Source organism: Giraffa tippelskirchi, chromosome 12, assembly GCF_054371585.1.
Source record: "Giraffa tippelskirchi isolate mGirTip1 chromosome 12, T2T-mGirTip1v1.2.pri, whole genome shotgun sequence".
Lineage (NCBI taxonomy): Eukaryota > Metazoa > Chordata > Mammalia > Artiodactyla > Giraffidae > Giraffa > Giraffa tippelskirchi.
The window spans coordinates 91912795-91930760 of record NC_137286.1 but is presented as its reverse complement, the minus strand read 5'-3'; the positions used below and the strand labels follow the sequence as shown (position 1 = coordinate 91930760).

Sequence of the window (17966 nt, the reverse complement as noted above, 5' to 3'; positions counted from 1 at the left end):
TGTATACTGTCAATTCCACACTGATCACAGAATTAAGCAACTTCAATGGCTGAAATTGTTCTTCATAAGGATTAATACATAGGTTTGAGTTCTGCTTAGATCTTATGGAATCAGATTTTGGAAGATATTTGTTCTGAAAATCATAATGGGGAAAGTATTGTACACAGAAAACAAAATTACGACATTTACAAATGGATCAAAGTGAAACTGACTCCCGTCACCTCTTCCAAAACACTGATCTTCCTGTTTCTGGATGTGTGTGATAAAAACTGGCTGTAAAATGAGCAAACTCTGTCAATAAGTTATCGTCTCTTCTAATAAAAACAGAAGGAAAATAATGAATATTTCATATCCCAAGTCTGAATTTAGCTCTGGATATAGGGACACAGATCATATACGAAAATATTCCCCATCATTGGTGAGTCCTACAGGACAAAACCATACATTTTCAAGGTGCTGCTGCTTTAAAAGCTCCTTACATTCTCTCATTAATTAAATCACAATGCGGTTATCTTTCCCTCCATGCTGAGGGGAGGCACAGATGTAGCCAGAGACAAAATCAAAGCGTATTATGCTTCTGTATCCTGAAAAAGCATGGAAATGATGACACCACTGAGAAATGAAAAGAAAAAGACAGCATTTAGAAAGATGCGCCTGTGAACAAAGGCAGCCTTGGGAAGGGATGGGTGTCCTCCCATCAGAACAGTGAGGCGGACTTGACAAGCCCCAAGGTGGCTACAGTGCCTTGCAATTAACCAAGATATCCCGATTTTTTCCATTTTAAAAAGCACCTGCGGGCGCAGGGCACAGGCTTTGAAAGAATGACAGAGCTCGAGGACACGACATAAACTGATTAGAACCAAATGGGTCCAAGATGGCAGACAAGATGGCAGACAAGCTGTCTTCCACTAGACCTTGAGCCTCAGTAAATGCTCACCGTAACACACCAGCAAGCTAAGCGACACACTCAGGCACCAGGGCAGTTTCAAGGCTGACCAGAAAAGACCAAAAAGTGGGAAGTGGCCCAATTCCTGGAAATCCCACCCATTCTCCCAAATAGTAGGAACAATCTACCCCACTCATTAGCCTACGAAAATTACCCAGACCATAATAGCTTAGGGGCTTCCCTGGTAGCTCAGCTGGTAAAGAATTCACCTGTAATACAGGAGACTGCCTGCAGCATAGGAGACCCAGGTTTGACCCCTGGGTCTGGAAGATCCCTTGGAGAAGGATGTGGAAACCCACTCCAGTATTCTTGCCTGGAAATCCCATGGACAGAAGAGCCTGGTGGGCTACAGTCCATGGGGTTGCAAGAGTAAGACACAACTTAGAGACTAAACCACAACATAAAAGCTAACCACACCATAGTTTGAAGTCTCTCTTGCCTCTGTTTGTGGAGTGCGTTTCTCTCTAAAGTCACTTCTTACCTATCAAAACAAAACCCCAAGCAAACAAACACCTGCAATCTACTGACCATTTTTCCTTGAGACGAGAATGTGTCCAGGGGCCCACAGCAGCAGCTGGGCCTCTTTGAGGCTGCCCTCAAGGTCCAACCACAGACACGGTGGCCGCAGGAAAACTGAGGGGACAGAAGTCCATTGGACCTACAGCCTGTGGAAGCTCGGGACCATCAGGGAGAGTGTGGGTGGGAAACAGGGAAGCTACCTGACTCACTAGAAGGGCAGAGCAGGAAGCAAGGGAGAGAAAGCTGGGAGAAACACTGGCAGCAGGAATCTGAGGCGTAGGCAGGGGCCAGGGAAGGCGGGGGAGAAATGGGTGAAAACAGATTCAGTGACTCTCGCCCACCCATAACATGTGCCTTTTTTGCACAGCTTACTACATGTTCCTGGGCTCAGATAAGCAGAACATGCTGCTCAAGGCCATTTCTCCATAATTTCAGACACAGAGGATTCCTCAGGGCACAGCCAAGCGCCTTCTTGATCACTTCACCTGATCTTCTGCCATGTGTGCTTTGAAAAGTCTGAAAGAGACAAAACTGCCAGGCATTCCTGCTGTCATGGGCAGTTGATAAGAGCCAGGTGAAGAGTTAATGACTCTATTTGAGTTTCAAGAAAAAACAGTCTTAGGCACAATTAGGAGGGCAAAAAGAGAAGGGTTTTGAAGAAGAGTCTTAAACAGAGAACTCATGAATTCTTTGACTACCTCCTACTGGCATTATCCTGTGGCTAGAAGTCCCCAAGAAATGTTATACTGTCCTGAAAATATCATTTTCCAACCCCCAGCATCTTCTAAGAGGAATTCTCCAAGTATGGTTATAATCTTTATTGGAATGGACATATTCAATCACGCATCATGGGAAGTGCAATTGATTTTTTTTTCCCCTTGGCGTGATGATTGTTTTTATTTTATCATGTTTATAAAATTTCCTCTTTTTATTTAAATCGCTTAAGAATGCAAACTGTATACAGTGGCATGATGATCTTCTAGACAAGCTGCTAGAAAAAAACAACCTAAAATTCTGAGAAAGTGAAAGTGTTAGTTGCTCAGTCATGTCCAACTCTGAGACCCCATGGACTGTAGCCCACCAGGCTCCTCTGTCCATGGGATTCTCCAGGCAAGAATACTGGAGTGGGTTGCCATTCCTGTCTCCAGGAGATCTTCCCAACCCACATTCCCTGCATTGCAAGCAGATTCTTTACCTCCTGAGTCACCAGGGTAGCCCAAACTTCTGAGAGTATAAATTAAATTCAACTTTCTAAGGAAGCATCATGCTTTACTGAGATCTCCTGAATGCTCAGCGTGTGTACAGTTTTTGCAGAAACAAATGAAAAGCCTTTTTGCCCATCAATCTAAAAAAGGCAAATGGACCAGTTGCAATGAGAACAAAATTCATCTACACAAAACCAAAACATCCACTAAAGAAGCCCCTGAGCCACTCTCCTGAGTTGAAAGTGAGACTGGACACACTGTCAATGGAAATGCAATCCTTTAATCCTGGACGTGGCGGAAAAACAAGACGCTGAGTGTGGAGACGGGAATGGCAACCCAGTCCCGTATTCTTGCCAGGAGAACTCCGTGGACAGAGGAGCCTGGCAGACTACAGTCTATGGGGTCACAAAGAGTCAGACATGACTTAGCGGCTAAACAACAACAACTCTATAGCTCAGGGAACTATATTCAATATTCTGTGACAAACCATAATGGAAAAGAATATTAAAAAAGAATAATGTATATATGTATGTATCTGAATCACTTTATTGTACAGCAGAAATTAACACAACACTATAAATCAACTATATTTTAATGACATTTTAAAAAAGATAAAGAAGATGCCCAATGATATGTACCCTCCTTCTTCCCTCCCCTATCCACTTATTTGAGGGGAGAGGGATAAAAAGAAGCAACTGCCCCTCACCACAATGTCTCTACTGACTGAGAGGAAGCTCAAACTGGCCTGAACAGCCCTCACTTCAGGGTTAGTGATACCATCCACCAGAGAGGTTGCCCACCCTCTGGACTCTTATTCCAGGACAAAGAAAAAAGGTACAGAGTCCTCGAGTCTTCACACTGTCTTTCCTCCCTCACTTCTTCTCTCTTTAGTGGAGTTTCTAAGATAGTCACATCCGAGCACCCCAGAGCTCTTGGGGAGGTCCTCAGGGGCCATTCAGCCCAACTGCCTCATTCTACAGAAGGGGAAACTGAGGCTCAAAGAGGGTAGATGACTTTCCCAAGAGCACACAGCTAATTCATGGCAGAACCAGGACTAGGATACCCGGACTCCACATCACTGCTTTGGTCCTTTCTCTTGGGGCTGACCTTTCTTCTACCGCCATCAGGGCAGGCAGCGTGAGGAAGCAGCCTCTGCATTCTAAGAAGAAAATTGGCGGCCAAATAGAGTGGTATTCTTGGAGGAAGCTCTCCTGACCACCCCAGTAATGACAAAACCCAACCCTAGACAGACACACTCCAACCCCAGCTCATCCCAAGGAAGCATTTACACCTCTGTGAACTCAGGATCAAATAGTTAAAGGCACATCATATGGATATTCGGTTAAGAAGCACTTGCAGACATAGATAAGTCCATTTTCTAAAAGTGACCAGTTAGTACCAGTGCTCAAACCCTGATCAGGAATCAGGAATAATTCAGAAACAAGCTGTCCAGTGGACAGAGGCTGACGAACAGCAGCAGAATGACCGACAGGCAGGAGGTGCTTCCACGACCAACTTGTGGGAACTGGGACTGACTGGTGAGCCCTCTGGGTCACACAGAAGATGCTGCCACCAAGTTGGCTGTGACAGGGGGAGTGACCCTGCAACTGAGCCATCAGGAGGAAGAGGAAAATAATTAACCTTCTTTCTGCTCAGTCCTCTGACTGATTACCCAGTTTGTGAGGAAATGCTATTTTTAACATCTACTTGAAAAATACTTTTTACGATTGCAGCACGACTGAACCTATGTTTTAAAGGATAGACTTAAGACTCTATAGATTTAACATGATTTTTTACTTTTCAGAAAGGGTTCACTCTGTTACTTTTGACTTGATGTGTAAGGGGCCTTCTCCTGTGTATAGGTGTGGCCAGGACTGATGCTCCTCGCTGGGAGGAAAGGCAGTTCAGGCAACATACAGGACAAAGACATTCAGGGGCCCACCAGTATCCCCTCACCTCTTCTTGCTGCCCAGAACAATGGTGTGATAGCTGTGGCAGAGGCAGCTATTTTGTAACTCTGAGGCAACTCTGAGGATGGAAGCCAAAATTCAAGGACTGCATAACAGACCTGCATTGCTTCCTCCAGACTTTTTTTTTAATTAGAGGAAAACACTTTGCTGACAAAGGTCCATGTAGTCAAAGCTGTGGTTTTCCAATAGTCATGTACGAATGTAAGAGTTGGACCATAAAGAAGGTCCAAAGAATTGGTGCTTTCAAATTGTGGTGTTGGAGAAGACTCTTGAGAGTACCTTGGAGGAGATCAAACCAGTCAATTCTAAAGGAAATCAACCCTGAATATTCATTGGAAGGACTGATGCTGAAGCTGAATCTCCAATACTTTGGCCACCTGATGTGAAGAGCCGACTTACTGGAAAAGATCCTGATACTGGGAAAGATTGAGGGCAGGAGGAGAAGGGGGCGACAGAGGATGAGATGGTTGGATGGCATCACTGACTCAATGGACATGAGTTTGAGCAAACTCCAGGAGATAGTGAAGAACAAGGAAGCTTGGTGTGCTGCAGTCCATGGGGGTCACAAAGAGTCAAACATGACTTAGCAACTGATCAACAAAAACAGAGAAAAAGAAAATCATACTTAAGTCATTATTTTTCTCTATTACTGGTAGTCAAATACTTTTCCTAATTGAAATACAAAACGCATGCATACACCCTCACTCACCAAGAGGCCCCAACACTGAAGAATGAGGCAGGAATTGCCAAATATTTAAAGAGAAAAGGAACAACAATAAAAGGTTATTGATCCCAATTGCACCAAGAAAAATTCCAACTCAGAGATCGCAATTAAAATAATGGAGAGAAAAACATCCCAAACCAAATTACCAGTTTTACTGACAAGAGAGGTGCTTTGTTGTGACCCAGAGGACTGATCTGAGAGCTACAAATTGAGCAAAGGCTTCGGGAAAGCATTTTAGAAAAATCATTCTTAAAGAAATGTAGCCTCTGGGCAAAACTGAAAATGGCGGCAGAGAGAGAGAACCCATTCTCTGGTTTTCGGAATGCACAAGCTTCCGGGAGGGAATGCAGATCACTAGAGCATTAATCTCATTATTACTAATGGTTCTTAATAACTAAGGGGCAATGCTGGGTCTCCAGTTGGTTGAAATGATCAGAAATTGCTCACTGAGGTTATACTAATAACTAAATATAATTTGACACTAAATTACCATCCCAGACATACAGCTTTCTGCAGTCTCTTGTTGCAAAGAAAAAACTAAACCAGAACATCAATAAAGAGATTAATCCAATTAAGTATCTTTCCATTTGGGAACTATTTAGAATTGAGAGCTTAACAGTGAGCTAGGACAGAACAATTCAGTGTTTACTGATTCAAAAAAAAAAAAAAAAATCAGGGCTTTTATTGTAAGACAATTTTTATGTTATTTTGTTTAGAAAGTAAGTGTTTAATCAATCTGAATGGCTTTGTAGTGATCTTCATCTTTGCACATTGCTCCTAGATATAAGGCCTAATTTCCCACAAATAGATTTGTAAATTATTAATAATATTTAATATAGGCACCTTTTTCTATGCTCAGAGTATGTTTATAAACATACTCTCTTTTTTTTTTTTTGGCTTTTACCATATGTAATAGTCATCTATGACATCTGCCTGCAGGTACAGACATACAGGGGAGGAAGTTTGTCCAACAGAGGGGTTGGGACCACCTCATGGATCCAATGAAAGCACTCTGAGCTGTAAGCTCCAGACAGTAGGTATTTGACACGTTTGTTGAATGAATCAATGACCTCAGCTTTACCAGAGAAGGTATTTTCCAACCATGCAGGTAAATAAAACCTGGGCTAATTCCTCCAGGCTGAATTTCCATAGGGAAAATAGTGGCATGTCTAGCCCTAAAGTCAAGGTACAATCAAATTCTACTTCCCAGAGTTACAGGATCCTGTATCATGTTCTTTGGTAAACCTTCTGTGATTCTTACTACTAAAGCACAGATGGCCTTCTCTACATACAGAAATGGGACTGACTGCCCCCCCAGGGTACTCAAGACAAAGAGGAAGGACATTTAAGCCATACTTACTGCTGGTGGAGGACACATGGCTGTAGTCGGACCTGAAACACAAAACCTCAGTATTAGTAGGATTAGACATTATTTCTCTCTATCCAAGTGATCTCTTCAAGCTAGAATCTTAAAACAGTCAGTAGTAGCATTTAACTGGTAAAGAAAGGCCACAAATTAAAAAGCGTCGTGCTGTGGACTGTTTTATACAGAATCAAGTTATGTCTGAATTTGAAAGCACAACTATAAAGACATTCTAGAAACCCAGGGTCCCTCATATGGGCTCTGTGGGTCTCCCGCATGGGAGACCAGATGGGTTCCGAACCATCTAAATTTACTGGCAAAGTTTTGAATGGAAGCTTATTTGTCTGGAGAGAAGGCTCAGTGTTTTCAACAGATTCTCAAAGGGCTTCACAACTCCCCCGCCACCCCCCCCACCCCCACCAAGGTTAAACTGCTGCAAAAGGTTAAACCCTTCAAAGGTCAGTTCCACCCCTTGGGGAAGTGTTTCTTTGCTGATGTAAGCAGAGGCAAAGTGGCCCCCTGTGAGTGAGAGGAGACCCTGGCTGGGAGGGCCCCCATACTCAAGGTCTGGCCGACTATCAAGAAACACTCAGGCACAATGGTGGTTGGTTTCAGTTCCATCTAGGAAGAAATCCTGCTGATACTAGAGTAATAGGATGTGGGCTATGATCGGCAAAGGGAAAAGGCAGGGTTAGGGCCAGGGTGAAATAACCCATCAGTTTCTACACAGAAAATCAGCTGCTGGCATTAGGCCTCTGTGAGAATGGGAATCTGGCCAAGAACTCGCCTGCTTAATCCCTACTAAGGTTCTGCTCTATTTGTGTGGCTCTTAAGCCATCCCTCTCTGGCAGCTTCCGTGGTATAGAAGCTATTGGTTTTCTCCCCGAAGGGTCCCCAAGCCATTCTCAGTAGGCAACTAATCTCTCAGGCACGGAGGGGTTTATTCTGCCAAGGTGGCAGTTAGGGGACATAGTTATGCAAATAGAGTAGTTAATTACGTTTAATTTTATAGGTACACACTCCTTGTATTTACTAAGCCTCACGTGGCCTTTCTTGAATCATCTTTTATTCCACTGAGTTTCTTACCACATTAAAAAGGCATATACAAAAAAAATTTTTTTAAGATCATAAAAAGCACACTGTCTCACTAGTTAAAACAACCTATATCTCTCACACAAAATGATGTGCTGACTTACTGGTAGAGGGAAAAATGGAAACAAGACAGCCAGTGATTTTCTCTTTTCAAATGAAATATTGTGTGCGTGCTAAGTTGTGTCCAACTCTTTGTGACCCTACGGACTGTAGCCCACCAGGCTCCTCTGTCCATGGGATTCTCCAGGCAAGAATACTGGAGTGGGTTGCCATGCCCTTCTCCAGGGTATCTTTCTGACCCAGGAATCGAACTCATGTCTCTTACGTTTCCTGCATTGGCAGGCAGGTTCTTTACCACTAGCGCCACCTGGGAAGCCTAAATGAAATTGGGTTGGCCAAAACATTTGTTTGGGTTTTTTCAGAACGCCATCATGGAAAAACTCGAACGAATTCTTTGGCCAACTCGTACTTTAGTTGTCATAGAATCACTGAATTTTAAAACTGGAAAGAATAACAACTACTAACACTTGCATATCCCTCGATATATTACAAACTGCATCCACTGAAATCTCATCCAATTTTTCATACCACAGATTTGGAAACTAAGGTGATAATATTTGTAAGGCAACCAGGAAGTGAGGAATGATATGATAAAGGCTTGAACTAGGGTGGTGGCAAGGAAGGAGTTAGCAGGGAGAATGGAGGGTGGAGGGTGGAGCCCGGAGACACACGCTAGGAACAAGGAGAGGAGGAGGAGAGAAAGAGGAGTCAGGGATCAGGAACATTATGAAATGCAGGATTTGTAAGTCAGTGCGTTAAATTCTTTCTGGAACCAGGCAGGACATAAATAAACTTCAGGATGATACTTAGAAATGTAACTATATATAAATGCAATGAATACTCAACCAGCATCCACTTGGTAGATGCAATAGCAAAACAATTCCATGACAATGTGATCTTCTTAAGATGGCCAGGCTTCAAAGAAATTGCATGACAAGTCCAATAAAACATTCTATAAGAATGTGCAATCGTATTGATTTTTACCATTAAAATTTTGTCAGTATTTTCAGCTAGGGTTTTCCAAATGCTCTCGAAGCATATGGGTTTCACACATGCATACATTTTAAAAGATTTGCATATGGATGGATACGTATGTAGAATAAAATTTACATTTGAAACATTTCCCAAGAATCTTCAAGTGCAGAGGGGGTATTTTAGGGCAGGTGCTAGCAGAATGGATGCCTCTGCCTTGAATCTCTCCATATTTCTTGTGATGAAAAGCACTGCCCCAGTCAGGCATGCCAAATGGTCAGTCTTCTGTCACTCTTGCCCTGCTCGAATTCCTCCCTCATACAGCAGCCAATCTTTGCAAAGCACAAATCTGATGAAGTTCAAGCTGGACATAAACCCCTCTTTCTATGACTGATGGCCTCTGCTCAGCTCTGCAGCCTCATCCATTACTTCAATTTCTACCCCTGTCCACCATCAAAACAGAAAGAAAAGTCACTTACAACCTCACATTGCTTTGCAGCCTCTGGTCCTGGTGATGTCATTTGTACCCAGTTGCCATAATGACAGAGATACAATTTTAAACTACTCTTTTCACTAACTCTATCATAAAATGCTGCCACATAGTTCCTGTAATTATATAGATACAGTGATATTCTATAATTTAGTCAATCATATCCCTTTTGTTGGCTATATGACTGTTTCTGATTGTTCACTTTTGCAAAGCACACGGAGATGAGATATTTTTCAATATATTTAATTTCCTTAGAAAAATTATCATGATGGGGAATAGGAACTGAGTTGAGGTATGAAGACTTTTATAGTTCTTAAAAGACATTCCAAATAACCCCGGAAGGTTATTTACTAGAAATATGGACAGTGGAAGACAAACTGTAAAGCTTGAAACAATTTTGTGCATAAATATTGGATACTGACTCTGGTTCTCTGGAGGGGTGTATACTCGCAGATTTTTTAGGTAAGAGGAAGCAAGTGGTATGGCACCTGTCTTGGGGATCTTATTTATTGGTCTCATGTTCTAAGATGTGAGAAGAATTTATCTAGCTGGCTCTGCATAAGATATTCAGCTCTCCCAGAATGAAGCCAGGTGAATCCACAAATTTTAGGATGAAAAATTTATGGACACATGATACAGATAAGCAGGATAATATAAAGATTATATATATTCACATACCTGGCACATATAGTAGATACATTTTCAAACATTACATTTATTTAGTAATGTAATACTAAACAGAAGGCAATATGTGGTCCCTTGACTGGACTTTAGTTACAATTATACGTAGAGGGGTTAAACAGAAAGATAGTTAAGATAGTTAAACTTAAGATAGTTTACCACTGTCAACAGCCTACTGGCCAATTTTTATATTCATTTAAAATGGATACTTTCTTAAATTCTCTTTTCCAGGGAAATCTTGGGGTAAGAACTGATCTAGACATTTCAGTGAAATTGATCCTGACATTTTGGTAAACATCAGCTCAATGCCCCATGGACCTTATCTGTGAACTCTCAGTCCACTGAATTAGATGCCAAAGTAATTTAGAGCTAACGAGCTCCACCTTGAACACAAAGATAATAAAGTATATAATAGATCGTCTTTTCATCTATGCAAGATTTCCCCATCTACCGTTCTTTAAATGTCTCATTGAAAAATCTACTCTATTTTTTCCCATCCACCAGTTTATAAACGCTAGACCTGTGAATTGTTGGTTATCTCTGAAATCACAGTGACGCATCTGTTGGAGGTCACCCGAAGATAAGGGACATAATATGACCCTATGTTTTCAGAAGCTCAGTGACAGCTGACACATTACTGCCATTAATGCCAGGTCAAACTTCTGAATGAAAATAACCCATCAGCTATTGTCATATTTGAAAGAGTGGCTTACATGCCAAATCTGGGAGCAGCACTAAAGAAACACCCATCGGAAGACAGTCATCTTAGTCTTTTGTTTCGGTTTACAAAACACTGCTTGTCTCTCTGTTCAAGAGATTCTGTTTCTTATGATAGTGGACTACAGTCAATAGCCGACTGGCCAATCTTTTTCTAACAGAAAGTGCATGGAAGCACAAAGCAGGTTTTCAAGTGGATCTAGAGAATTCGAGATTCAAAACGACATCAATTATCCCAGAATGCTAATTTGCTTTTAGTCTTAGCCCATGTTGGGAGGTCAGACTGCAAAGGTATTGATAGCATTCCAAGCAAAAGAAAGCATTTGAGCAGAAAATAAGAATTAATTACAGACCAGCTACTCCTTGAAAGACAACTTTACCAGGTGGAAAGTGTGCTGGAGACCTGGGCTTCAATGTAACCCACTAACTAGTCATGCACCCTCTAAACCTTCATTTCCTCATCTTTAAAATAAAAATAATCGTATTGAGGCATGTGCCATAGCCTTTCAGATGTTCTGAACAATGGCCAAATTTTTAAGGCATTTAAAAGCATCAGAGCCTCTACTGTGAGGAGGACACAGAACATATGGTTTTGAGTGCACCTGGAGATGCACCTTGTTATTATATACAACTCTAAGGACTTTCTTGGTGGCACAGTGGATAAGAATCTGCCTGCCAATGCAGGGGACACGGGTTTGATCCCTGGTCTGGGAAGATTCCACGTGCCATGGAGCAACTAAGCACGTGTGCCACAACTACTGAGTCTGTGCCCTAGAGTCTGAGAGCTGGAACTACTGAGGCCCACTGGCCCTAGAGCCTGTGCAACAAGAGAAGCCACCACAATGAGAAGCCCACATACTGCAATGAACAGTAATCCCCACTGGCCGCAACTAGAGAAAGCCTGCGCAAAAACAACGAAGACACAGCACAGCCAAAAGTAAAAATAAATAAAATAAAGTTTAAAAAAAAATAGCATTAAAAAAAAAACTCTAAGGGGCTTCCCTCATGGTCCAGTGGTTAAGAATCAGCCTTGCAATGCCAGGGACATCGGTTCGATCCCTGGTCCAGGAAGATTCCACATGCCCGGAGGGCCACAACTACTGAGCCTGAGTACTGCAACTGCTGAAGTCCACGCACTTAGAGCCTATGCTCCGCAGAAAGAGAAGCCACTGCAGTGAGAAACCTGAGCACCACAACTAGGCCTGCAGCAACCAGAGAAAGCCTGGACACAGCAATGAAGACCCAGCGCAGCCAATATACATACATACTTTTTTTTTTTTTAATCCTCAAGTTTACCATTTGGAGTATTTTTCACACTGGGGGTTTACTTATATGCCAGGCACCATTCTAGGGACTTTAAGTGTATAGTGTTAGTTGTCCAGTCGTGTCCGACTCTTTGCAGCCCCACAGACTGTAACCCACCAGGCTCATCTGTCCACAGAATTTAAGTGGATAGACTCATTTCATCCTCACAACCATCCTATGAGGGGAGTACTATCATTATCACCCATAGTTTACAGAAGGGAAAGCTGAGGGCAGAGAGAGGTTAAGTAACTGGCTCAAGGTTCCACAATTCCTAAGTGGAGGAGCCAGAATTTAAACTGCAGCTGGCTAGCTCTCTTGACTGTAACTTTCAAAGGGATGAGCACAGTCCACCCCCTGGCAGTGGGACCCACAGAGGTTCTTAGAGGCATTTCAGATGCGCTGCTGAAAGGATCAGTCATCAGCTCAAGCAATAGCCCCAGAACACCTTGCTCCTCTGTTCTGCTCACACCAGCCTAGCAACAGTCCCCCCACCAACCTTAATGATCCCAGCTACCCACTGTCTCTCTCTGTCTGCCTCTAGGCAGGTGAACTCTGCTGCAGGAGAGACAGACTGGTACCTTCCGATGTAATCACTAATCTCAGCTGGCTTCCCACTCATCTTTGCCTGAACAACCATGTCAGGTCTCCATTCTCCAGGGGGCTGCATCTGGACTCAGTGGAAACCCACGTTCCCTTCTCTCCCACTGATTGCAACAGGGATGTCTCCCGCTTTCCAAAGCCAATCTGTCCACCTGGTCTGAGGTCCATCTGCCCCCCACCACCTTTTGAAGCTGACATTACAGATATACATCCTTCTCCTATACAGTCAGCCTTTCTCATTTACAGAATCCTTTCTATGAGCATTTACCGCCCAATTATTGCTTATGTTGAAGAATCCTTCCCTCATCCCATTCCCCGCTCCCAGCTACTGCCTCTCCTCACCTCTCCCATTGCCAGCCACCTCCTCTCCCTCACACCGACCTGGCTTTTGCACCCACTTCTCCTCCATCAACTACTACTCTGCCTTCTCTTCATCATCTCCGTTTACAAAGAAGACACTTTCGGACTTCTCTTGTGGTCCAGTGGTTAAGAATCCATCTGCCAATGCAGGGGACACGGGTTCGATCCCAGGTCCGGGAAGATTCCACACGGAACAGAGCAACTAAGCTCATGGGCTGCAACTACTGAAGCCTGAGCCCAGGAGCCTGTGCTCCACAACAAGAGAAGCCACCACAGTGAGAAGCCTGCACACCATAACTAGAGAGCGGCCAGACTCATGGCAACTAGAGAAAGCCCACGTGGAGCAATGAAGACCCAGCACAGCCAAAGATGTAAAAGAAAAAGAAGACACTTCACCTTCCTGCTGATTCATTTCTCAGTAGCATAGCTTATCTCCTTTTTCCCCTTGGCTGCCAGGGTACCCCCTTCTGTTTTTCACTCTATGCCTCCTTTTTCTCAGACTCCTTTATCATCTTATCCTCCTTTACCTGACATTTAAATATTGTAGTTTTGCAAGGTTGGCCTTCAATAGCACCTGCTTCCCGGAGCTGCTGAAGGATTAAATGAGTGAATGAAATAGGGATGCTGGGAAAGATTGAGGGCAGAAGGAGAACAGGGCATCAGAGGATGAGAGGGCCAGATGGCATCACCGATGCAATGGACATGAACTTGGGCAAACTCCGGGAGATGGTGAGGGACAAGTAGGCCTGGCATGTTGCAGTCCACGGGGTCGCAAAGAGTCAGACATAACTGGGCGACTGTGGGCGACTGAGTAACAACAATGAAACTTCCCAGGTGGCCCTAGTGCTAAAGAACCCACCTGCAATGCAGGAGACATAAGAGATATGGGTTCAATCCCTGGGTCAGGAAGATCCCCTGGAGAAGGAGGTGGCGACCCACACCAGTATTCTTCCCTGGAGAATCCCACGGACAAGAGAAGCCGGTGGGCTTTAGCCCATATGGTCGCAAAGAGTTGGACACACTTGAAGTGACTTAGCACGCAGCACAAGTCTTAGAATGGTACCTGGCACATAGTAAATGCCAGGCATGTGTTTGCTATGACCTTTAGTTGATTTAATCCACTCTGAAGGCTTTAGTTGCCATTTTCAGACTGGCAGTTCCCAAATGTAATGCCATCCCACAGTCCTCCTCTCTAGGTAGACTACCTGACTGCTGACTTGCTATCCCTCCTTGGATGTCTCCCAATACTTCAAACACAGCATGTTGAAGAGGGAACTTCTCAGACCCTGCCTAAACTTGGTTTGGAAGGGATCAAGGACTACTCTGAGACTCTGACGAAAAAGGGTCTTCTCATAAAACCGCACAAAGCCCACCATTTTTCTTACAGCTCAAAGCAATTCATGCACCCCAAATTAAGACTCCTTGTCTTAGAGGATGTGTCACTTGAGCTGACTCTTGAAAGAAGAGTAGAGTTTCACCTGGCAGACAGGCGTGCCAGGTGGAGAAGGGCCCAGCGGGCAAAGAGGGCAGCTTGACATAGGCGAGGGAACTGGAGAAAATCCAGCTGACGTTGTCGGATGCAGGGTGCAAGGATGGGCTTGCCACGAGACAAGGCCAGAGAGCAGGGGTTGGGGGGTACCACACAACACTGGGGCTTGTGGGCCATGCTAAACTCTTTGTACTTTGTAGACAACAGAACCACTAAAAGCTTGCAAGGCAGAGAGACATGATCAGATTTGCGTTTTAAAAATATGCTGTGCTAAATCGCTTCAGTCGTGTCCGACCCTTTGCGACCCCGTGGACTGTAGCCCACCAGGCTCCTCTGTCCATGGGATTTTCCAGGCAAGAACACTGGAGTGGGCTGCCATGCCCTCCTCTAGGTGATCTTCTAGACCCAGGGATCAAACCTGAGTCTCTTACGTCTCCTGCATTGGCAGGTGGGTTCTTTACCACTAGCGCCACCTGGAAAGCAAACACATACTGAATGCTTTCTACATGTTTTCTCCACAGTCTCCATAGGCAGCTATATAAAAGCTGGACAGGGTAAGAGGGGGTAAGTGCTGGAAAAGCAGGAAAACTATGGACAGTTTTTTAAATAAGTAAACTCAACTTTAAAGGATATATGAGTAAGTGGAAAATACTAGATTAACAGAAAAAGCCTAAACTATTTCATTTAAATGTATGCCACTTTAGCTTTAAGAATGCTACGGAAGTAATAAGAATTCTTCAAACAATTCTGTCCTATTACCGTATACTTTATGACAGAGGCGGAGAGGTGGCAGAGTGTTCAGCAAACCCCTCCCAGGAGCCCTGACAGCTGTCATGCTGTTCCTTGGGATCAGGGGGTTGGGTGGGGTGTGTGTGTGTGTGTGACACTTCTGGGTCAGGGCTTCCTCTGCACTTCTTCAAGACAGCCCTTGCAAAAAAAAGACCTGTTTTATGTGAGTTCTGAAAACTGAAAACCAATGGACCAGCTTATGCTTTATTTAACCCAGCTGAAAATGAGCTGGTTAATTTTGCTTTGTTCTTTCTACTCATGGGCTAGCTAACTAAAGACAGCGGGGGTGGAGGGCGGGAAGCCAAGAATCTCTGATTAAAGTGGATAAATGTCACATATACAGAGTGTGGGAGGAAGCACAGGAGTTCAGTATTTGGAATCAGGTTGCAGCACTGGAAAGTAATTGGGTTCTGTAGTGAACCCTTAGTGATCACAAGTGTGGGAAACAAGCAAAGCACATTGCACGGTAAACGCTTTGGGGCAGTAAAGTCCCAGATGTGGGCTAGAATGGGTGGAGGCTGCAAGGAAGGGTGGGGTGGGCGGTCAGGAGGGGCTGCCCGGGGAGACCCTCCCGGGGTCAGGTCAGACCCTGGGTCCATTCTGGACCTGGACTCTCTTCCTGTCCTCCCAAGGTTGCCAAATCCTGAGATTATTCTGAGTTGCCCTCCTCCCCCTCAACCTTCCAGGAATGAGGCTTTCTGTGCCCTGGGCAGCTCCGGTCCTCCCCCCCCGCCCCCGCGCCGGGGTTACCGCTGATAGGAAAAGACACCCTTTCCTTCTGGGTCGGTACCCGCATCCCGGATGTAGCGCTGACTCTGCACCGGGAAGTCCTCTAGAGATAGGGGCTGGGCGGGAGCCTTTACAAGGACCTCCGTCTCCTAAAAGACATTCAGTCTTTAGTCCCACTCAGGAAAACAGTGTTGGTGGGAGAGGGTTAATTATATGAGTCTCCAAAGGTTTGGGCTAACTGAGTCAGCTGAAGCGAAGAGGACGTTAAAAAAAGAAAAGAAATAATAAGCAGGGCTAGATCTTAGCACTATCCTCACCCCACCTGTGCTCAAGGCTAGTGTTTCCAGCTGGCACAGGTGCGCACAGAGGCAAGGAAGTTTCGGCTGGGCAGCGGAGGGGTTGGGGGAGACAGGGCGTCTCAGCAAGCACAATCAAGCCATAAAATGAAAAACACCATCCTCTTAGACGACTTCTGAAAGACTTCCAGGTCTCACGTGTCCTACCCTCTTTACTTCTTCTCATCCCCAAACCCCCATCCCGGACTCCAGGGGGCTCCGGAGCTACAGGAAGAAAGTCTTCGCGGAAGGTGGAAACAAGTGCAACCGCATCCCTGGTCTAAGGAGGATACAGGGGGACACCGCATTTGCCCTGCACTCTGCAGCATCTCAGTGACAGCGGAGGGCAGGAGGGGCTGCGGCGGTGTGGGGTTACTCTGAACCTAGAGTCCTTCCATTTTCCTGCCCCTCAGGGAGGGGACCGCCCTGACCCGGGCAGCCACGAACCACGCCGTTCTGTTCTCAAGACTCGCCCAGATGGGCTCCCCACGGCCCCTCCGGCTTCCCCGAGGGACCCGGCGGCAGAAGCAGCCCCCGTGGCCCGAGGCCAGCCCAAGCGGCTCCAGCGCGCGGTCCAGGAAGGTCCCCGGCCGGGAAGAGCCGCCGCGCAACTCGGAGAGTGCCCCCCTCGCCCACTGCCCCGCCCGGTCGGCGCGGCTCACCCTCCAGTCTCGGCGCCCGAGTCCACGCAGTCATCCTCCTCGCCGCCACCCGCCTTGGGGTCCATGGTGCGCTCCCCGCCGCGCTCCGCTCGCGAGCGCCGGCGTGACCCGGGCGGCCCAGCTCAACCCGGCCCGGCGCGAGCTGGCGGGCCTCCCTGGGAGAGTCTGGCGGCCGGGGCTCCAGCAAACAACTCCGGCACCGCCCCTCGCCGCGCCCTCTCCTGGCCGCGCCCAGCCGGGCCCCCGGGGGCTGCTCGCGTTCCGCCCCTCGCCGATCCGCCGAGCGAGCGTGTGCGCGCGCCAGAGGGTGTGTGTACGGAGCGAGTGCGCGCGGGTGTGTGCACGCGAGTCGGGGGTATGTGCGTACGCAAGAGGGCGTGTGCACGTGGTGTGAGCGCGCGCGCGGGTCTGTGCAGAGTCTGTGCGCACGCAACAAAGTATGTGCATGTGAGCGAGCGAAGGTGCGCGCGAGAGAGGGTGTGTACCGGGTGCGAGCGTGTGCGCGAGCTCGCATGAGTCCGCATGTTGCGTGCCCGTGTGTGGTGTGAGTGCAGGAGTGGGTGAGGTCTGTGCGGTCTCGTGCACTTGTGGTTTGCTGTGGGTGGGTGGGTGAAGCATGTAATACTGGTCAGTGTACACTTCTGGGTGTTTGCTGGGCGCGTACTCCCGTCTGTGCTTTGTGACCGTTTTTCAAGACCAGTGCTACATATTCTTACATATAATCTCATTAAATTCACAACAAGCTATAGGGTAGATATCAACAGTCCAATCTTACAGATAAGTAAATCAAAGCTCAAAGAGGTTAAATAACTTGTCTTAAAAAAGAAGAAAGTAGAAACGAGTGCCTCGCTAGTGAGCCGTGTGAGTGAGCCGCGCCTCTCCCCTGGGCCCACAGTCCGGGAATTCAGATTCCTAGGGGTCGCGGGGAGGTTCCTGAGCCCCGGCGGCGTTGCAGTTC

At 45.9% G+C, this 17966-nt stretch overlaps 1 protein-coding gene across 4 annotated transcripts in view; it reads right to left on the bottom strand.

Annotated features, from left to right (window-relative positions):
- Positions 1–17363, bottom strand: part of FAM124A (family with sequence similarity 124 member A) — a 112775-nt gene extending 95412 nt beyond the window's left edge. For 2 of the 4 annotated variants that reach the window (XM_081547603.1, XM_081547602.1), the window contains exons 1-2: positions 17009–17350; positions 6725–6756 (exon numbers count right to left, since the gene is read on the bottom strand). In XM_081547603.1, the coding sequence (XP_081403729.1) occupies positions 6725–6756; positions 17009–17073 (97 nt within the window). In that variant the 5' untranslated portion in view covers positions 17074–17350. Of the gene's footprint in view, positions 1–6687; positions 6757–17008 lie in introns of all 4 variants that reach the window. The other 2 variants (XM_081547605.1, XM_081547604.1) reach the window with 2 other exon arrangements.
- Positions 17364–17966: the final 603 nt, after the last annotated feature.